The sequence below is a fragment of the Topomyia yanbarensis genome, chromosome 3 (assembly GCF_030247195.1).
Source record: "Topomyia yanbarensis strain Yona2022 chromosome 3, ASM3024719v1, whole genome shotgun sequence".
NCBI lineage: Eukaryota > Metazoa > Arthropoda > Insecta > Diptera > Culicidae > Topomyia > Topomyia yanbarensis.
Window position 1 is genome coordinate 349,025,735 of NC_080672.1, and position 23,663 is coordinate 349,049,397.

General features: G+C 34.5%; 1 protein-coding gene across 5 annotated transcripts in view; it reads left to right on the forward strand.

The window, feature by feature from the left end:
* Window positions 1-23,663, forward strand: part of LOC131692791 (calcium-binding protein E63-1) — a 255,018-nt gene that overhangs the window by 63,153 nt on the left and 168,202 nt on the right. The window contains exons 1-2 of one of the 5 annotated variants that reach the window (XM_058980059.1): window positions 12,034-12,217; window positions 18,967-19,531. The exons of 3 other annotated variants lie outside the window; for them this stretch is intronic. In XM_058980059.1, the coding sequence (XP_058836042.1) occupies window positions 19,240-19,531 (292 nt within the window). In that variant the 5' untranslated portion in view covers window positions 12,034-12,217; window positions 18,967-19,239. Of the gene's footprint in view, window positions 1-12,033; window positions 12,218-18,966; window positions 19,532-23,663 lie in introns of those variants that run through there. One more of the 5 variants, XM_058980060.1, reaches the window with a different exon arrangement.

Sequence of the window (23,663 nt, forward strand, 5' to 3'; positions counted from 1 at the left end):
CTCTCTACGATCTTTAGCTTACCCGGGCATATTTCAGCTGGTGTCGACGGGCCCTCATCTTCGTCATGACGACTCATCACGTGTCCCGCTGGGATTGGCGTCTACTTCACAGCACAGCTACTCGTGGCTATTGGCTTGCTAAGCTTGATCTTCCGTTTTTAAGAGTCCCTAGCTTCTCGAAACGTCGCTTGCACTCCTCTCTCACTCTCCGATCTTGCGCTCTGAGCCCGCCTTCGGGCTCTAAGACAAGCAGCGTGTAGCGTACTGAGCTACTCATTTAACCAGCAAGCTGCATCCCGTCTACTGCATGGCTCCAGTTTTCGTGGCATTGTAACGTCACAATCGTTCCTGTTAGATCAGTCGCATCAACCGTACTTGATTCCACTGTTCGCCAAAGTGGCTCAACAAAGAGGTTTTTGTTAAAGGCTTTCATCTTCCACTTTAGCTTGCCGGTCATCCTTCTCCGTACTGCAGGAGGGTTCCATTGGCCGTTGCGGTAGCGATTTGTCTGGTGGTCGCTATGGGGATACTTCTCGCACACTCTCCAGTGTGCGCCGTCAGTCAAGGACTACAGAATGTGGCGAAATTTCCCTCGGTACCGATATCCGTTTCGTGAACCAATAAGCTCCCAGTTTTGTCACGATACCAGGAGCCATTTAGCTCCTCCTTTCGCCGCGATTTTTTTCGTTGTAGTTCTCGGCGGTTGAGTTAGCCCCCACAATGAACCGACAGGTAGGTGTCGAGGTGTGCCGCCAATTTTCACTACAAGGAAATATGCTCACAGGATAACTCTTGAAAATGAAACTTAGAGAATGCCATTTAAAATATTAAGTATATTTTTGTTAAACATATTCAATTTTTCAAATCTCTTCAAAATATTTCGTCCCCAACCCCCCCCCCCCACTACTACGCCGCTGATTGTTTAAATTCTAGGCAAAACGTTATTAACGCACTGTTGCCCAAATTATTGTCTTGCTCCTCGAAACATTGATGTTGAAACTCTTTGAACCAAAGACTCCGGTGTTTGGGAGCGATCTCCGGGCCCCCGGGGTTTACATAAATTTCTCCGGGTTTGTTGAGAAGAAACATATTTTAACTTTTTTGAAATTATTGATTCCTTGCAAAATATTTAAGAAGTCTAAGTTTACTATTACTCTGGTTCAGATTTATTTCAAGGTGGCGAAGATGAATTCACCAAACATTGCTGATTTCATTCGCAAACCAATGAAAAAGGAAAAACAAAACAAATTTACTAATTAAGGACAATTGAAATTTTTCATCCCATTTCATCACTTAAAACGGTGTAAGAAGCCTTTTTGCTGCAATTTTACCAAATCACTTCACTGTTGGGGATGTTTATCGACAGCTACACCAAGGTACGGCAGAATTGTTCTAATTCAACTGGCTAGGTCAACATCAAACGAATTTTTCCGGTGTTGTTGCTGCTCCTGTAGCGACCCCTGTTGGCTAGGGAGGTGAGTTTTGACCTTTTGTTGGAACTGGTGATAAACAACACCACATAGTGTTACCCATGCGCCTCCTTTGCTCTTCTTTTACTGTTAGTTGTGAAGGAAAGCAATGCTCGTTCGATTTATCCACCACAGCGAGAGTAGCTGGTGCTTTTGTATTCTGGGTACTTAGCCGGGCATATGAAATACTACACCCAAAGCCTCCGAGAAGGGAGGGTGTTTCCCTCCAGGCCCGGAATTTTGAAGGGGCCTGGATTTTTAACAGAAACCAAAATTTTGGCCAACACTTTTCAATAAAAAATTCAATATCTTGTGTATGATGTAACTAGAACAGCGAAAATTCTAAACTACTGCATATTTGATATCAAATATATATTTGTACCCAATCAGAATATCAGACCAGGGCGGGCATAGCGTATTTGGTACATCGACTGCCACTGATGAAGGCTGCAAGTCGTCTACGAATTTCGCGCTAAATCGTATTCAGAGTTGGCAGCACCGATTTTAATGAAACTTTCTGTACATGAAGACTTTGTCACAAAAAGCCACTTTGCATACTTTGTTTTTCCAAAAATAATTTAGACTGTTTTTGAAAAAGGCCAAACTTTTATTTAACATTCTTTTTCAATTGCCTATAGTCTAAAAATGACAAATCCTGCAAAAAAATGTTGTAGGAGTGATTTTCACAAAATTAGTCAAATTTTTGAAAAAAAATTATGAAAAAATTCTTCATCGGCTTCTACACTCAAAAAATCGATTTTGAAAATTTAATGTCGATTTACAAAAAACCGTTTTTGATTTGGATGAAATTTTGCTCCAAGAAAGGTAATTATATTCCCTACCTACCGTCAAAAATTCAATTTGGGCACTTTAAAGGAAAACAAGTTATTTGAAAAAAACTTTTCCTTGTCCAAACAGATTTTTTTTTCAGTGTATTTTTATCGAAAACTAAATCAATGAAAGTTATAATCAGCTCAGAATCTGAGAAGATGTGAGAAGATATTGTTTAATTTTGCAACTAAGTACATTTTTATTAATCAAGAATCCCATTGAAACAAGTTTATGTCCTCAAACAAATAAACCATTATTACTTGTTTATTTTCTTGTTTAGTTCCGAGGGTCACGTGACAAACCCGTTAACGTGCAAATGATTGAGCCCTTCGCGACCATTCACGGCATCTACACGCGTGATCTCGCAAACATCATAACATCCCCGGGAGATCAGGTGCACGTCTCAGCGCTTATAAATTTTCAAACGTGGTCTCGAGCGTGAACAACTTCCGCGCTCACACGATCATGGATCGGATCTGGAAATTCCTATCTTTGGTATAAACAGCCTAGGGTCATGCCTTTAATTAAACCAATTAAAAAAATACAGCTCTCACATCCACTGGACAACATGTTCCATGGCGACATGATCGAGAACTTCAGTCGAGTTTTGTACACGAGAAATAACATGCACGCGACAAACACATTAACATACGAACGCTGAAGCCCTTCGCGATCAAACACGCACACCTACATCCGCGATCGCGCAAACTTGATAACACCCCGGTAATAAAATTAACGTTTAAGCACTTACGAAGTTTTAAACAACACGTTCTATGGCGACATGACCGGGAACTTTAGTGATATGGTAGATCTTACAAACGCACACGCGATTAAACACGTTAACGTACAAATGCTCGAGCCCTTCGCGATGATACACGCGATCACAAAATCTTTACGCCCACACAAATCTGAACCGTACAATGAATAGCACATTCAGAATCACTCACGGCCCGCTGCAATTAGCCTTAAGTAGTGTTTCAGTGGGTGACGTTGCTTGTCTCGTCTGCAACTGTAGTGTGTGATTCTGACGGGGAGTCCTTCCAAGAATCTAGCTCTACAGCTCCAGTAGGACAACTCTCGAAAAAAAAAGATTTTTAAATATTTCAGTTCCACAAAATTGTTACCATCATAGAAATACACCATTTTATTGAGCCGAATAATTTGATGTATCGAACATTTCGTAAGTTATTCTCATTTTTTCTTTTAAAACAGGCCTACCTTGTATTCCTCCCTTGGTTGAAAGGTTTGACGGTATTGCAAACATCATCAACCATGTTGTGAACATCAGTGCTAAAGAACCTCTGACAGACAATTGTTTTAAGATGGTTATTGCATTACGCCTAGACAGTAATGCAACGAGGAGACCGAGAGAGCTTATGGGCCTTTTTAAGTTTGGTGATTTGTCATACTCCGCACCTACTCAAACAAACGACCGCTGGTCTGTGTGCGCTGCCGTGGCCGTCTCGCGGGTCGATGTGAATTGATTTTTGATGTGGGCTGTTTTTCCAATCATTATTCCACAGCTTAATGGCGGGGTTGTTGGACACGGCTCGGAATGGAGATAATTGTGAGTCGATTTATTGGTCAATTTCGTCGTCATACTAATTATTTTTTAAAAATGTAAAAGTAGAAGCCTATTGATGTTAATTAATTATTGTGCTCATCTGAATGTTTACATTCAAGCTTGTTATAAATACAGTGGCGTAGCCAGGAGGGGTTTTGGAGGTTAATCCCCCCCAATCCAAAATATTTGGATTGAAAAAAAACTTAAAGCTGACTAATTTAATTAAATATGGCACAATGCAAATTTTTGAAGGATATTGTCTGATCACTACATTAAGAATCCATTGTTTTAGGCATCATGGGGACTTTTGGAAAACAGTGGGAATTGGATCATGCACTGAACCGAGGTCCTATAGCTGTCAAATTATCATGAGTTCTTTTTGAAGGGATGTTCCGAAATTTGGATTAGGGACAATGCTTCGAATGGGAAGTGAAGTTTGATTGTCTTTAAAACAAACTTCCTCGCCGACAAATTGGATAATTTTAAATTTTTGCTAAAATGTATTTTTTTGAGAATGCTGAATAGAGTTGACATAAAACCTCAATGTGATCTACAACGATAACAATATTGTGAAAAATAGAAGGAAAATAATGGTTTTTATGAGCATTTGATTTTTGTTGTGTAATAAATTATATTAATACTCTTTAAGCAGTATTGGAAATAATAAAATTTCAAATTATTCCAAATAAATGGTGTATATTTGAGTGTTCAATTGGATGGTGTAATAAAATGTTGTATACGAGGACTCATTTTGCATTTGCGAGCTTCAATAGTGAATTACTGCTGGAAAAAAATTGTTTACGGTAACGATCACATAATTTCGGAACTGTCAACTTTTGATGTTTAGTGTCTTTGAAGTATATTACAACGTAAAGCAGCACATCTTCTAATAAAATAATTTTGTAGGTTAATCCTCCTAGAAGTAAATATGAAGCATATTTTCTTCAAACAAATTTAGTTCGAGAGTTAATGCCTTCAGCAAAAGTTTCGAAAATGCTATTTTAAACAACTTTGTCAAATGGAGCGGGCAAAGCGTAGTTGGTAAGTCGATTACCTTCTACGCATCTCACCTAGATTCGATTCCCAATCCCCGCACATAAGGTTAGAAATTTTTCTAAACTGAAAAAAGAGCAGGAAGACCCTATGGTTAACGCCCCTATAATCAAAATTAAAAGAAAAACTTTGTTGAAGACATTCCAACCCCAAGTTTGAAGAAGACCGTGTGCTCAGAATATTGGAATATATTAGACTATATGGTTGGTGTTAAGTCAGACCGGACTAAATGACATTGTATTGATTTCGAGAAAAACGAGTTTGAATCGCAGCATCGTTTACATTATAATTTGAAATTAATTGTTGCTATAATTCTTGCTCATTGTAAAATATTTCAAATTAGCTAAAAGCCGAATGTAGCTGAAGCAATTATTTATCCAGCGTTATGATTATTTCTTTTTATGGTTTTACGACTCAGCCCGGTTTGACTTAACACCCACCATATGTGATACAAACTAGGGGCAGATCACTCTAGGAATAACAAATTTGCATCAAATTAATAAAAATGCATTTAATTTCCATTTTTGCATCAACCTTGCACTCCCTCGCAGAAAAGTTTGTTTAAAAAACGTCCTACGCTGATCCACTTTGTGCGATGTTTTGTTGAATGTAGTGCTAAATTTTTGTTGGGTTTTGACGTCTTACACGCAGTGCAATATACATTATGAATTTCTATTGTGATGGAAAGAAATGCATTTAATTTCGCTGATTTTGAATAATACATCAGAATTGATCTGCCCCAAGAATACAAAACTTTTAAAACAAGTTATTCTGATATTACTGTAATTGATAAATCTCTTCTGCTATGTATAAGTACTAAAATTCATATTCTATTCAAGGTAGTCTCTAAAGTTTTATTTAAAAAAACTGGCTTTAAGAAAATTTCGTAAATATTGTTTAATATATCGATATATTGCATTTATGTAGCCTTCAAATTTTCTTCAAAATTTTTTAAAGTGACATCAATAACTTTGCTGAAGACACCAAATCTCTTACTATTTTTGAAGAGTTACTTCTCCATAATCACTTCTAGGAGTTTTCATCACCAAAATTATTATACCAAAATATGAGCTTTTTATGTTGGAAAGCTTTTTCGAACTAGTTAAACCTTCAAAGTTGTTGATTTCGAAATTATGTGATCTCGGTCGTTAGAAAAGTTTTTGAACTTTTAAAATTACACCTTGTATTTGCATTCTTTGACTTTATTGACTTATTACAAAAAAAATGAAAGGCATCGGTTAGACTAATTATTTTGTTTCTGAACTTTCACTAATTTATCCAACTTACGAAAAAACAACGATTTTTATCAACCCCCCCCCCCCACGCACAAAATTTTCGGGCTACGCCACTGTATGGATATATCGTCGCTGTTGTGCTATCTTATGACAAGCGCCATTTAGCACATTTCGAGAAAAACGATTTTTAAAGTTTGAGATTGAATATCTTGAAACTTATAAATGGTATAAACCAGCCAAAGAAGACAATTGATGCTTCTATCTATTCTGCATTAATCTCTCAAATATTACGAAGATCGGTTGACTATGTAGCGAGTTTTTACTATGGATGTAAACAAAAGTCGCACTCACACGTGTGTATTGATGCGCACTTGGATATTACCAGCGTGTATTGATGACAAAATTTGTATGACGTGTCATAATCGTGCATGGAAAATTTTCCATAGAAAAAAATCAATTTTTAACTTTTATTTATATCTTTGTATTCATATGGTCTATAAACAATCGGTGAAATGCATTTTGAAGGAAATGAGTCAGGGAATCTAGAAAAAATTGATATTTTTGATTGCAGTGTTGCCAAATATGCTTTTTTTCCAGTTTAAAACTAAAACTGTGTTTTGCTTACAACTGTAATTTCCTTTTGAAAATGTTTATGCCATTGCGTTCCTCAGACATTTTCACACATAAAAACATCTAAAACTTCAATATAGCTTGAGCAAATCCCTATATACAGTGATTTGAAGCAAAAAACTCACAATTTCTCATCACGTTTCTCGCTATATCTAAGTAACCAAGTAGAATTTCAAAATTCTGAAAACGCCACTTTGTAGAGAATTTTCAAACAAGTAATGTGGCATATCTAACTCAGTTTACCCCAAAATGGCGTTTGTCATAAGATAGCACAACAGCGACGATATACTAAATTCGTTACTGATGCATTTTGCATGTATCAGGCAATTAGCAGTTGGGAAACTGGATTTTGAGATGATTATGACCTTCATTGGTTTAGTTTTCGAAAAAAATACGCTGAAAAAAATTCTATTTGGAAAAGGAAAAGTTTTTTTCAAATAACTTTTTTCCCTTAGGGGAACCGAGGGCAAGTCCGATACCTTAGGCGCAATTATTTTTCTAAAATACCACAAAGCTCCAAACATTGCATATTCTGTGCATAGTCCTTGTATAGATGGTTCTTAACAAGATATAATTTTTTTGGTGCTTCGAAAAATTGGATTCATCAAAAATAATTGGTTGCCAAAAAAATGGAGAAAAATAACATTTTAAAAACGCTGCGGGTGGGACCGACACCCCGAAGTGGCAAGAGCGACACCCTGGTTAACTTTCTTTTTGTCCAATTTTTTTCATTAAAAATGTGTTTTGTATGTGTGATAAAGTGTAATTATGTGTATATGAGTATGTGTGATGCAAATGCATGTTTTCTGGAATTTCATCGCGTAGCATGAGGAAGCATATGAATGATGTTCAACACTTGGTTTGTATTATGGTAAAGATTTTCCCCCTTAATCTTTTCAAGCTTTATTATCGCTTGTGAAGCCATTCTAAGGAGTAAGATTCGTTCTGCAAGAAGAATATATCCCCTGTTACATAGGGGGGAGGGGAAGTTAGCTAAATCGTTACGTAACATGTTTTCACCGAAGAAAAAAAAATTTCCAGGAATTTGTTACGTAACAGGGGAGGGGGGGATGAAGAAATTTGTGACAATTTGTTACATGATGGGAGGGGGGAGTCAATTTTGGGCAATTTTTGCGTTACGTAATTTATGAATGGTCCCTATGTACTTTGCTCCGGAGCCCGTCGTCCAAATTCTGTAAATATTTATGCTTATTACGTTATACTCAGGCTGCCTGCCGCTCGTAGAAACACGCGATCCATCTATTGATAAATGGGCAACGTTGGGAGAGACAAAAGTGACGAAAAAGCAAACCCGATTGCACAGGCGAATATGTGGTCGCGTTCGTATGTGAATGAGCCATATTCGTGTTTGTACGCGAAATGCAGGTACAGAATGAGCACATGGTGTTTGGTTTGCATTTCCCTATAAGGAACAGAACTTATATACAAAATCCAATTGGAATTTTCTCACCCGCTTAGCAGCCGTCGGGATGGACACCTCAGTAGGCCAGTTTTATGGTAAGAGTTGTGGTATTATAATCACTAAACGGAATCTCTTAGTTCCGATACATAACTTTTTCCTTCGAATTGATCACATCGCTTCCTTTCTCAATTGGATGGTATTCAATTGCACAAATTTCCACAAATCGAAAAACGACACCGTTTCAACGCACACACACGTAAACTCCGCAAAATGCCTGACTATCCAGCAAGTACGCTGCTCAGCCATTCTTTTGCACATAAGCGACGCGAGACAACCGACAAATGAACCTTCCTCTTTGGCATCCCGAACCGAACTGACCATAAACAACTCCCAGTCGCTCGCATTAAATAAAAATGAACTCAACCATCTAAACAACGTGTCGATCTTACCCCTCCCAAAACTGTCGGTCTTACCACAACAGTGCACATTTTTGTTAAATGCCCAATGAAGGGTGTTGGAATACTCAAACTTATCCTCAATGCAGATAAATGATGATATGGGGAGTAGATTAGAATGTGCGGCAAAAATACTAGTGATTCTCAAAGCTTTTGTGCTGTTAAAACCTTAAAATGTTTCAACTAAAAATAATATCCAAGTGCGCATCGGACTTGCCCCCGGTTCCCCTAAAAGTGCCGAACTCTAATTTTTAGCGGTAGGCAGGGAATATTTTCTTGGAACAAAATTTCATCTAAATCAAAGATGGGTTTTTTAGCAAATCGATTTTAAATTTTCAAAATCGATTTTTTTTCAGTGTAGGAGTCAATGGAGATTTTTTTTTCAATATTTTTTATTAAAAAATGACTAATTTTGTGAAAATCACTCCTACAACATTTTTTTATAGGATTTGTAATTTTTAGACTATAAAATTTAAAAAAAATTGGTGAAAAAAGTTTGACACTTTTCAAAAGACAGTCTAGATCATTTTTGGAAAAAGTTGACATGTACAGAAAATTTCAAGATTTGTTCGAGTTGAAGCGAAATTCGGGAATAACATTACTAACGCCTCGTAAGGGCTCCAGTTGATTTCGTGTACAAGAAAGATGTGCTCTCGATGTCCCCGAAAAATGAGCGAAAGCAATTTAGAATGACTACTGACTTATATCTGAAAGTAAACAAGTTAAATTAATGGACTAGCATAAAGAGTTCAATTGTTCAGTTTATATTCACGAAAGTTTAAAGTAATGATTGTAAAGGTGGACAATAATCGAACAAAATAGAGCTCAATTTTCGATTCCGTCAAATAGCCATTGGGAAACATTGCATGCACTGGAACGACAAATCTTTAAACATCCCCGCTGATAGCACGATGCCGTGATGCTTTCAACTCTCTTCAACCGAAATTATGTTTGTCTTCAATTTCCTATCCCGACACCTGCAACGGGCAGGTGAATGCTCTATGGCTAAGGTCAAGTTCTACCGTGGGTACGATCAGACATCGGTAGTAGATTGTGCAGCACGAGTAGCAGCAATGCATCTTCCAGTGCGGCGGTAATGACAGCACAAACTTCCTGTTGCTTTCCGCACCACCCCCTCCCTCTCGCTTGCTGGCAAATCGATTGATTTTAGATTACACTAGCGAACCAGAGACAGTAGAACAGAGGCGAAACCAATTTCCACTACAGAGCTGCATCCATGGACATCGACGAGTCAGGCCTCCCCGTCGTCGCCCCTCCAGCAGCAACTCCTGTGTGTCTCTCATTAGTCACCTTTTTCCTTGGAACAAAGAAGACCTTTGCCGCAAGGAAATGGATATAAATCAACTCAGGGTAGCGCCAGAAGGAAAGCCATTAGTTTCATTCATGCTAAATCAGCTATCCTGCTAATAAGTATGCTTCGAACGACCGTACGAGGGATCGATTGGAAGCAACACGCGATTTGGCTTTGGCCAGGATTTGCAACTGACGCGTGAGTAGGTGCATTTCTCGCTACTCATTCTACACATAATCGTAATACCTGGGGAATCTTAAGCGGAAATTTAACGAAGCCACGGTTTGCTTCATGCCATTGTTGAACCATGTAGGGTTACTGTTCCCTAATTCATCTTAGCCCATCTATTCAGCCCACCCATTTGAACACATTAGTAAGAATGACGAGAATTAGTGAGGATGGTGTCTGTTGTCTTTATTAAACGCGTTGTTGTTGTTAGTTGTTATTAGTAGTATGACATTCGGACTAAAATAAGATAAATTAAGGTTCGTCTACTCTTCATCTGTAATTCTGGTTGATAGCTTCGGGTATTTCAAATTGGTTTTCGAACAAATTCAGTTGAAGTATAGTGTTGAGCAGTTCTATTAAAAAAATATAGCCAACACTACACTATACAATATTTAAACGTATCAACTGTATGGACATTATAAATAGTAATGTTTGATATATTTTTTACTAACTGAACGCCACCGAACATAAGCCCTTGTACCCACGATAGTCGTAATAACACATTACTATAGTATAGTGTTAATTAAATAATTGGTCCATGTCAAGGAAAGAAAAATATTTTCATGTTGAGTGCACTTATTTTGATCGGAGTAGATTGAAGCGAAACCCATTGCATGAAATGTTTATGGGTCAAAAAAAAATGTTTGCCGAGACGCAATATCCTATCACGTGAACATATCCGTAAATTTCAGCTGTAGTACAGTGCTTTACTTTATTCAAATAAAAGATGCCATAAAAAAGCGATAGCGAAGCCAAACACGAATCAACAATTTGGAAGCACGCTACGGCCATAAAACCAAACTTCAACCGTTGTTTCAGCACCATATTGGAGAGAATCAACCCGGGGTAACTTCTACACAGATTGAACGGTGGCGGTGGGGAAATACGCTGATAATAAGCTTCCATTGACTATCAGCTTATTTGCCCTCGGTTTCCCGCAGTCTAACTTCCGGAGCAAAGTAGATGGGAACAGGAAATCTCGAGGAATGCCAGAATGTTCTGTATCGTGAAAGAAATTCGACCGGATGTTGTGTGTGTGTTTGAGTGCGCGCGTTCCTCCCAATTCGATGGTGCGATAGACGAAAATTGCTTCATTGCCCGAAATTTATGGGGTGGGAGAGCGAACACATAGTTTTCCGGTGAAGGTATGAAAAGCGCCAAGAAAACGAGCGGAATTCGCACGCTGCTGTATCGACAAATAAAGCCAAGGAGCGATAGACTGAGCACGAAGTTTATCGTACTAGAATTTGGTATCAGTTCGAGTGGATTGAAAATATTGTTTTAACGTTGGCAACACTCAAAGATCTGCTAAACTTTGATATTGTAGCAGACTTGAACATACTTAGATTTTTTTTTTACTTTTGCTTCCGACATTTGAATAATCGTATCATTCCGTGTTGCATTATCTATGGAAACATCGATCTTCAGACATATTTATGTACAGGACACCATGATGCATTTCATCCGATTCCAAAGCTGCTAAATATTGGTCTTTCTTGTTTCAATCGAATTTCTAGGTCGTCTTTTGCCATAAGATAAAATCAAAGTATGAGAAAGGAAAAATAACTATCAAAGACTGTGTTGTTTCGTAGAAGATATCAGAACAGAAAATCGAGCTCAGAACCTATCTCGTCAAACTAGTCTTAACAACAGCAAATTGAACGATAGTGTGGGTGTGGTATCTATTTCGAGGTTAACAGTTATCATCATTCCATCGAAAGATAAGAGAGTGCCTTGTGGTGCGCAATACCGGACCCGAGAATTGCATTCGAAGTCCAGCTATGATGATGTGATGCTAAGCTGCCGGACTAATGTGACATACCAAGAAAGATAACAGCGACCAAGTTGCTCTGTTTGCGTTGAAGGACAGGAAGAAGATGAGAAAAAAAAACAAGCAAGAAAAATTGGACTCAGAGAACAATCAACACCTCAATCTGATAACAGGTTTTGTTTTCGTCCCTTATCTCTGTGCTCGTTCTTGGCGGGTAATTGTAGACAGCTGTACAAATTGTTGACGGTAGGGTGGGAGAATTTCAACTGAGCTATGAAAATTTCATTTTGTTTTAACTTAAAGCTTGGTTGAATTGTTTTCCAGTTTGTTATTTGTTCACTTTAACATTTTCACTTTTACATTTTTCATTTTTTAATATGTTTAAGTTTTCAATTATTTACTTCTTCATAATTTCAGATGCTTACAATTTTTAATTTTCCGACTTTTTAACCTTTCATTTATTCAGTCTGACCAGTTCACCAGATTGTGTCTGATCACTTTTCTCTTTTTCTTTTTTCACTATATTCATTTCCCGCTTAACCATTTTTTCACTTTTTCCTTATTTAACGTTTCACTATCTGTCCTTGTTAATTTTATAATTTGTCATTCCTGCATTTTTTTCCTTTCGCTTCGTACTTTCTTAATTTTTCACTTTTTTACTTTTTCATATTTTTAGTTACTTTTTACTTTTTCATATATTTAGTTTTTCTTTCTTTATTACTTCTATTATTTTTCTCTTATTAACTCTTTTGTTTTTATACCTTTTCATTTTTTTCTCGTTGCGTTGTGAACTTTTTTACTTTCTAACTCTATGACTTTTTATTTTTTTTCTATTTTGACTTTTGTAGTCGTTTATTTTGTTCCTCCCTACTCTTTTCAAATTTTAACATAATAGTAATTTTTGCTTTGGTTACTATAGTCTTTCACTTTTTTACTTTCTATCTTACTTAAATTACTTTACATTTTCACGTTTTTACATTTTAATTTTTAGCTTTTTTACTTTCATATTTTTTGAGTTTTACTTTTTGGCATTTTACTGTTTTAATTAGAAATGAGAACTTAATCCTTACCACTGTATGACTTTTTGCTTTCAACGTTTCATTGTTTATATTTTTCGTTTTACCACTTAGTCCAATCTGCACCTTCTCACCATTTCACTTTTTTACTTTAACTTTTTTGATACCATTTCACGTTTTACTTTTTCAGATTTGCTTTTTCATATTCTATTCATTGTTTTCCTTTCTTCTTAGATTATTCCTTTACTTTTGCACATTTTTGTTTTTCGATGTCTTTACTTTTTTACGTTGTGAAATATTTAACTTTCTAACAATTTTATCTTTTTAGTTTTTTTTCATTTTTACTTTGTAATTTTGACTTTTCTAGTTTTAATTTTTGCTTTCTGAAGCGATTACCTTTTGAACATTTTATCTTTTGCTCTCATGCTATTTTACTTTCTTATATTTATACATTTTTATTTTCTTGCTTTTGTACTTTTTTACTGTTTTACATTTTTAGTTTTATTACTACTATACAATTTACCTTTTGAACTATTTTTATATTGACGTTTTTATTTTCTTACTTTTTTGCTTCTTTATTTTTGAACTGTTTTACCTTTTCACTCTTTCACGTATTCTCATAAATATTTTACACTTTTCAGCTTTTTCTTTTTTGCTATTCTTTTTGTTTTTTATTATCCACTATTTTATTTTCTCTTTCTCTACCTTAACCACATAATCGATTTTATTGTAGTCAAATGTTTCACTACTTGTCCTTTTTGTACTTCCATGTAGTCATTCCTGCATCGTTCCATCGTTTTACTTTTCCCGATCAGAAAGGCCTAACTGATTTATAACACCTGGAGTTATATATTTCAAAAATATTTTGAAACAGAACTTGTTATAAATTCGGCTGGTTAGTTGTTAAAATAACAAAAAATAAAACAAAAACCTGGCTAATTATAACAAAATTGTAACAAAATTTGATACGATTTTATCAAAGTTAAAACTAAATGAGATATATTTTTTTCCAAAAGTATATAGGTATTCTGTGAGAGAACTGTATTAGATATAATCATCTAATGACAGTGACCTAGTATCAAACGATCAATTCGTAAATTGATGGTTTCATAACAGATTATGTTATAATAATGATAGTATAGAAAACTGTCCGCAATCCACTTTCAATTTCGTTATCTGAATATAACTCCAGTTGTTATAAATATCAACCATAGTTATAATAGTGTTAATGTTTTGTTATGCTCTTCTGATCGAGTTTGCACTTATACTGTTTTATTGCTTACTTTTTCACTTTTAACTTTATCTTATTTACCATTTCATATTATCTTTTATTTTCCTTATATTTTTTGTCTCCTTTTACTCTTCTTACTGTTTTAATGGTTTTCCTTTTCTTTTTTCGACTTTTTTACCTCTTTACGTTATTAAGCTTCTACGTTCTAATCCTTTCACCACTTTAATTATTATACATTTTTTTCTTTTTTATGTGGCTTTACTTTTTAAATTTCGTGATTTTAACATTTTCAGAGTTTTACTCTTTTCCTTCTACTTCTTAGATTGCTACTTTTTAACGTTTGCGTTTTCATCTTTTCCTATTTTCTCTCTTACTTTTTCACATTCCTAACATTTTTATTTTCTGTAGTGTTTACTTCTGTAGTTTTTATTTGTTTTACTACTTTTTTCACTTCTACTTTTTCATTGTTTTACTTCTTCAACTTCTTAATTTTTGTATTTTTAATTTTATATGTTTACTTTTATAGGTATTTAAACATTTACATTTTTACTTCTTTATTCTTTTTTCGTACTTTTTCACGTTTCTACTTTTTTATTTCTTGACTTTTTAATTTTTCTACTTTTCTATTCTATTTACATTATTTTACATTTTCTCTTTTAAACGAGTTAGTTTTTCCCCTTACATACATATTTCTTAAAATATTTAACTATTTACTCATTCTCTATCTCAGCCACTATAACTTTTTTGCTTTCATCGTTTCACTATTTGTCATTTTCATTTTTCCACTTAGTCCTTTCTGCACCATCTCACCATTTCACTTTCCTCACTATTTCTTTTGATCGTATCACTCTTTACTTTTGTACATCTTTATTTTTCGACTTCTTTATTTTTTACGTTAATAACTGTTTTACATTTTTTTAATCTTTTACTTTTCAATTTTTAATTTCCTAGTTTTTTACTCTTTTTTTATTTTTTTACTTTTATTTGTGATTTGTATCGTAACTTTTTTTCTTTCTGAAGTTTTCAAGTACTTTGTTACTTGACTACTACTTGTTTAACTCTATACATTTTAACTTTTTAACGTTTTTAATATTAACTTTGTCGCATTCTTGCTTTTCCTCTTCTTTGTTTTACTTTTTCACGTTTTCAGATTTATACTCTTCTATATATTTTTTTAAATTTTTCAATCTTTTAATTTTCACTACTTTAGTTTCTCATTCTCTACCTTAAATACTTTATCACTTTTATTGTTTTCAATGTTTCACTATGTTCTTTAAATTTTCCCATTTAGTGTTTCCTACACATTTTCATTATTTCACTTCTACTATTTTTTTTTACTTTTTCACTTTTTACTTTATCATATTTACTATTTCTTTATCATATTTACCAGTTCACATTGTCTGCTATTGTTTTCCTATAGTTTTCTTAGTAATAGGAGACTATTAATCTGTTGCTTTTGTCCTTTTTTGGACTCTTTCTATTAATTATTGAGCTTGTACTGTCTAATGCTTTCAAAATTTTAATCAGTTTCCTCATTTTTGCTATTCTTTTTGTTTTTTTTTTCCTTTTTATTTCTGTGATTTTAACATTTTCAGTGCTTTACTCTTTTCTTGTTACTTCTTTCATAGCTACTTTTTAACTTTTTTTTGCGTTTTCCACTTTCCTTATTTTCTCTCTTACTTTTTCACATATTTAACTTTTTTCACTTTCTAAAATGTTAACTTCTTTAGTTTTCCAACATTTTTTTATTTGCTTTATTAGTTTTTAATTCCCACCTTTTTATTTGTTTACTGTTCTCTATTTTCATATTTTTACATTTTTACTTTTATACATTGTTGATACTCACTTTCAAACTATTTTACATTTTTACTTGTTCACTATTCTTTACTTTTTAATTTTATTAATTGTTTGCTTAGTTAATTTTATTTTAATTTTTGGACAGCTTCACTTTTTCACGTTTTCACTTTTTTTACTTTTCAAGTTTTTCATTTTTTACCTATTTTCTATTTTATCTTTTTTACGGTTTACTTTTATATTTTTTATTCTTTATTTTCTACTGTTAACAATTTTACTTATTTAGTTCTTTACTATTTTACTATATATACTGGTGTTATTTTTTCATTCTACACTTTTTCAAATTCACATTTTTTTTAAATTTTCACTTTTGCTTTTCCCGTTTATGCAATGTTTCGGTTTAATTTTTGATTTGAGACCTTTTTACTTTTCTTTTTTTGATACCTTTATAATTTTAAAATTTTTGACATTCTAGTTTTTTCGACTTTTTTTAATTTTTTACCTTAGAAATACTTAACATTATAATTTTTTTACTTTCTCACTTTCTTCCATTTTTTATTCCCTACTTTTTTACAATATCCATTATATTATTTTATTTTATTTGTCGCCTATTTCACGTTTTTTATGCATTTTGATTGAATTTTCCAACTTTATGCATTTTTACTTTTTTGGATTCTCTAACCTTTGTACATTGTTACTTCTTAACTTTTGCAAATTTCAAAATGTAATTTTTTGTCTTATTACATTTTAACTTGCACTTATTTCATCTTTCACTTTTTTTGTTTTTATTGTTTAACGTTTTCACTTTCTTACTTTTTGACTTGTTTTTGTTTTTGCTTCTTTATGTTGATATATTCTCACTCTTTTACTCACTTACATAAAAAACACTTTTGAAATGTTTCACTTTTTAACTTGATTACATTTTTATCCTTTTTACTTGTTTTTTTATCCTTAGTATTTTTCTCACGCGTTCACTTTGTAACTCTTTTGCTTTTTTACTTTATTCGTTTTTCTGCATTGGTCTATTTCTCGGTTTTCCAATTTGCAATATTTTGAGTTTTTACTTTTCATTTTTTCACCTTTTTTGCTTTTTTACCTTTTTTTGTTTCATTTTCTTACTCCTTCGTACTTTTAACATTTTTCTAACATGCGTTTTTTCTGCATTCGCAAATTTTATTTTTTCTGTTGGACTATTCTCTTTTTTTATCTTTATTGCTTTCTGCTCACTAACTTTGTTATTTTCTTTTTGTATTTTTGTACTTATTCGCTCATTTAATTTTTAATTCGTTTAGTATTTTACTTTTATATTTTTACTAAAAACAATTCTTTAATTTGCACTTCTCTTGATTTGCTACTTTTTCGCAATTTCATTGTTGTGCTCTTCAATTGTACACTTTTTACGCGTTAATTTTTTCACATCTGCTCTTTTGTTTTTTACGTTTTATATAATATTGTGCTTTATTTTCGATTTTAGATTTTTGTTCATTTTGACTTTCTGGTTTTTGTTTACTTTTTTGAATTGTTTATGTTTATGTTTATTACCTTCACCAACAGGCCCCTTGGCTCAAATGGTGGTTGCTTAAACTTAAACATTACATCCTTTTTTTATTTTTGTAATTTCCAACATTTCAATTTTTTAAACGATTTAATTCTTTTTACCTTCTTATTTTTTTTATTTCGATTATAGAGGTTTTAACCTTAAAGTCATTCGCTTCTTCGGGTTAGAAAAATCTCTTATGAAAAATTTCTAACCCTATGTGCGGGGTCGGGATCCGAACCCAGGTGCGCTGCGTACAAGGCAATCGATTTACCAACTACGCCACGCCCACCCCCATTTACCTTTTTACTTTTCTACTAGTTTTACCTTTTCCTTTTTATTATTTATACTTTGTTGATTTTTTTTTTCATTTTTTACTTATTTAGTTTTCTACCTTCTAACTTTTTTGCCTTCTGACGCCCTTGATTAGTTAATTTTTTATTTATTTAGTTTCTTAATTCTTTACTTTTTTATTTCTAATTTGCATTTATTTTACTTTTAATCACTTTTTTCAATTTTTGATTTCATTCTTTTTGACAATCTTGTGCTTTTTCACTTTGCATTGTTTTACTATTTTTTTGCATTTTCGCTTTTCACTTCTTCGAATTTTCTCTTTTCTACATTTTGATTTATTATCCGATTTTACATTTAAAAAATTTAACTTTTTTGTCTTTTTACATTTTAACTCACTCATTTGATCATTTACTTTTTTCGGTTTTGTACAATTTTCACTTTCTTGCTTTTGTTTTTACTGCTGCTGTTCGTTATTTTCTCACCTTTTTACTTTCTTACTTATTTTTGAAATATTTTGCTTTTTAACAAGATTACATTTCTACACTTTTACTCATTTATTTTTTAACATTAGTATTTTTCTTACACGTTTACTTCATAACTCTTTCGCTTTGTTCACTTATTTATTTTATCTGCATCGCACTATTTCTAGTTTTTTTTAATTCCTAGCATTTTTTATTTTAGCTTTGCCTTTTTCCCCTTTTGATATGTTTTTTGTTGTTTTATAATCTTACTCTTTCATACCTTCAACTTTTTTACTTTCATGCGTTTTTTACATTTTGGTATTTTCGCACTTTTTACGTTATTACATTTTTGCTTTATTGAGTTTTTATTTGTAGTTTTTATGTTTTGAATAGTTTTACTTTTAAACATGTTTACTTACTTTTTACTTTTATACTTTTTGTGGTTTTATTTTCTTGCTGATGAGCTCTTCGAATTTTTGCTTTTCACTTTTTACTAATACATTTTTGCCATTTTTCACGCAACTTTCACTTTGCACATTTTATTTTTTTCTATTTTCACTTTTTCGCTTTTGTTCGTATTCAATTGCCAACTGTTTCGTTCCATTACACTTTCATTCGTTCTGTAGTCGCTCAATTTTAAAATTTCATCTATTGCTCACCAGATTCTCCCACCCTACCCAAGAGTCATACCCGATCTCAAATCGCCACTAGCTTAGTTCCTTTAAAGTGCCTCAATCAAAATTGGCCGATAACAAACTCGAAACCCGAAACGCCAGACCGCCATCTACCACCCTTCAAGTGATAGTGAACCGTGTAATCAGAGTACCTGAAACCGGTGATAAGAAACGAGTCATACGAGGAAAAAAAATACCAGTCAACGCAACCGCGGGCTTCCAGTCTGTGAGCGGAGGCAGTTTACTTACAGTTCAACTACGATGAGTAGTCCGGCCAAGGCGAAACCGGATATCGAAGCGTCGGCCGGCGTACGTCGAGTGGTGGATTCTAACTTTCTCGCGGCGAAGTCGGTTCGCGAAGGAACTCCTCCGAAGAGTTTCGATGATGGGTGTAGCGGTGAGTTGGTGTCAAGTGTTAAAGTACTCGGTGATGCAGCAGCTTCCGGTGCGGAGTCGACCACTGAGGAAGGTCCTAAGCCGAAGCTGAAGAAGCGCATTATCAGGCGGATTGTCAGGAAGAAGAAAATTGTTCCCAAGAAGGATGAGAAATTCTGTGAGTTTTCGTACTACTATGACGTGTGCTTCTGTTGATGTGGCTAATTTGGATCATTTGGAATAGGTTCAACGTCTCGATGTTTGTGTGTGTGTTTTTATGTGCTAATAGCCTGTTATCAGATTGACGTGGGATTTCATCAATTGTTGAAGTGGTACATTTGCATTAAATGTTTCGGTGAATGAGATTCTTTGGACTGTTGAGGAAAGCGACTGCTGCCTATTGCCGTAAAATGAGATTAAACCAATCTCATCCGCTTGGTAGATATTGCACCGTATTCGAAACAGAAATCCTCGCGATTCTGTGTGGCGTACAATCGGAACTTCAATAAGAAATTTGCGGTAAAAGAATCTATTTTTTGCTTTGACAGTCAGGCCGCCCTGAAAAAACTCAGTTCGGCAGATTCAATATCGGAATTAGTAATAGCATGTCGAACTCAAATGGAAGAAATTAACATTTCAAAAAATATCTACCGTTTATGGGTACCCGGTCATTCCGGTATTACTGGAAATGGATGGGCAGACGAATTGGCTAGAGCGGGCCATTTGAGCCAGTCGCTACTGATTCCTGAACGAGAAGACTGGAAGCAAATAAAATGGTTTCGCGACAGCAATCCGTCAACTTAAAAAAAAAAACAAATCAAAACATTGTCGAATCTCCAGTCTATGCTACGAAGGGGTGGACGAAAAAATGGCCAAAGAAGCAGACCGAATGACAAGGTTATCAGCTAATACTGATCGATGCTCTACCGCAACGAAAAAGAAACTTCGCACGCACTGGTAAATTGCGTACAAAGAATTGACCCACAACAAATATGTTTGCTTTAATATTTATATCTATTACTAATATATAAAAAACACAATACTCCGTTAAGCTCACGCATAGAGTTGGTTCAAATGCACGAAAAAATCACTAAAGTTCAACAATTCTTTGAAGAAACTGGAATTCAATATCTTGAAATTTGTATGTTCAACGATAGATTTTTTATTTACTATTAATAAATAATAAAAAAAACTAGCTGAGATGTTGGGTTTTGCTTACATAGATCCTGCGACTGCTATCAAAATAAATACGCTTCTGTATAAAAATGGTTTTGTGTTGTATTTGACCAGACCAACCACCTTTAATAGATCATTTGAAAAATACAACTGGGAAAAATACAACTTTTACGACTGGGAAGTATTCACTGCTTCAATTTTTTTCAGAATATTGTTTTCAACTCTTTCCATTGGGATTCCAGAGCAAAGTTTTCCATACATACATATTTATTCCAGTATTGACTTCGGATTGACGCTGGCTCCAAAAGAACCGAAAACACTATTTGTGTTTCCGAGCAAACCCCTAGCTTAGTCCTGTCACTAAGCTATTGTCGGATTCTGATGAGACAAAGTCGAAACGCAAATTCCATAACTAATTTAGTTATAGGTTTTGTGCTCCTAAAGAGTAAAAGTGGTTTAAAACAATTTTCTCCTCATAGTTTTTACCAAAGTTTTCTTCACTAAGGAGAAATATAGCATAGTGCATCATTCTTTCTTTCATGAGTTGTGCTGCAAGGTATATACATTTTTCTTGGACAATTGCGCCATGCATGTACATAAGAACTAATCTAAGTTAATTTGCGTTATTCATACCTTAAGACAAACGAGATTGATTACAAAAGTTTAAAACTTTAAAATTTTAATTTTAAAGTTGAGTTTATTTTGAATATGTGCAATTTATCGGTTGTACGTCGAGAAATTTACGCAAACTGAATTTCTGCATAAACATTCGATCTGCTTCTTTTGTTTGAGCAAAGATTTCTTCAAATGTATACAGCAGAATAAAATGTTGATCGAGTTTGATCAGCTTTCAGAGTAATTGTACATCCACACTCGTACCACCCGAGACCATCACAACCAAAAAATAATGTCTAACGTCCTAAAGTTCTAATGGAATTGTCCCTAATTTATCATATAGAGAGTCTTGCGTCTATTCTCTCTCCACTATTGTCGCTCATGCTCATTATATTAAAATTAAAAATTAATTAAATTTAATTAAAATTAAATATAAAAAATCAAAAAGACTGTTGAAAGTTTGACATACAAAATATTACGTCTAATTATGATATAGCATGTCTCAAAAAATCACCGAGAAAGCTGTCACATAAGACGACCGCCCTAAATATAAATATATCATGCGACCGGTTGCTGTGAGGCTATTGTTGCACTTCTCAGGTGTGCATTGCGTAAAGTGCGAATACAAATTACCATCACAACTCGGAAAAGCCATGACTAATCTTCCGCGTTGTCTAGATACAAACCTGATTCGGTTCGTTACTAATGTCTATTTCTGTGGTTCTCGCACTTTTCCCTATACTGGTTGAACTGACTTGACTGGCAAACCGCCATCAAACAGGAATAAATAGATTTTTCAACTTTGCAGCATCTGCAACCACCTTCAACTACTAGGGAGTGACTGAACATTTTTTGTATTTTCTGTATATATTTTTTTTCTGAATTTTGGCATACCTTAACTGCTGCCAGCTCAGACGGTAAGTAGGTATAACCGGGCGGTTTGAGTATATGCATATATTTATGTACCCTAACGACCGGTTTCAACGACGGGAGGAGTGGCACTAAGACTGTCTTTCGGCTGCTCCGCAGCCCACACACCGCCTTGGTTGTGTAGTTCAGGGCTGTTTTATTTATGGATCGCTGTTGATCGCATCGCCTCATCCACTTTCGTTTCGGGTGACCACTGCCTACAGTGTCGGCTCAGTGGTGGACCGTGTTTATTGCTTTTCAGAAAAGAAAATCGGTCACCGCTTTGTTGCTTTTCGCATATATTTTCTGTCTTGACTTGCATGCAAGTTCTGCGAAGAAGTAATAAATTCGTCTGGTTCAATTGCACTTGCTGCTAACGCAAAGCCGTGTTTAGGAAGACAAAAAGTAGGCGCGCTAACCGTTAATTTTAGATATATTGTATCTTCTGCAAACTTAGTAGTGTTTTGCCGATTTTTTCATATTATTTAAATTAAGGTGTTCTATCAACTTTGTACACATGTAAAATAAGGCTACGCAATGTTCTACAAAGTTGCACAGCCATCAAATTCAAATAACTTTGCTGAAAAAACTATATGACTACCTCTAATGGTTTATGTGATTTTTTCAATATTTAAGGCTATTAAAAAATTGATTTTCTATTATCTTTTTTGTAATTTTGTTGGTTTTTTAGCCAATTTAAGACTATGAGAAATGAAAGATAAAGACGGATAGATATTCTAAAGGGCGAACACGAAATTATTGCGACACCGAAAATGTCATGCCAATTTTCTTATAATGTTTAAAATCAAACCAAAATTTTAGGGTAGTTTTATACATATATTTACTTCAAAAATCAAAAGAAAAGTTAATCGATGGAGCCTTGAGTGTAAAATTGAACGCATTTTCGCTTGATGCCCTCCATCAAAGTCTTTAAAGTGTCATCCGGTACCAGTTTCCCAGTTTTTTTTCCATTTTCTTAACATGTCCTTCTCGTCTTTGACTGTCTTCTTGCTCTTCCGAAGTTCCCGCTTCATCATTACCCAGTACTGCTCCACCGGGCGCAGCTCCGGACAGTTTGGCGGATTCATGTCCTTTGAAACAAAATGGACAGAATTGGCCTCATTCCACTCCAGGACACTTTTAGAATAGTGGCATGATGCCAAATCTGGCCAAAATAGCGGAGCTTCGTCGTGCTGCTGCAAGAACGGCAAAAGGCGCTTCTCGAGGCACTCAGATTTGTAGATCTCGCCATTTACTGTGCCCTTTGTCACGAAAGGCTCACTACTCAGTCCGCAAGAGCAGATGGCCTGCCAAAAGAGTTTTATGGAGGCGAACTTCGACATTTTCTTCTTCTTAAATTTTTCGTCCACATAGAACTTGCTCTTGCCGGTGAAAAACTCCAACCCCGGAATTTGCTTAAAATCGGCTTTTATATACGTTTCGTCGTCCATCACACAGCAGCCATATTTTGTCAGCATCTTCTCGTAAAGCTTCCGTGCCCGAGTTTTAGCCGTCGATTGTTGCCGCTCATCGCGGTTTGGGAAGCTCTGTACCTTGTATGTATGTAGTCCAGCTCTCTTCTTTGCATTCTGGACGTAGCTCTGCGACAT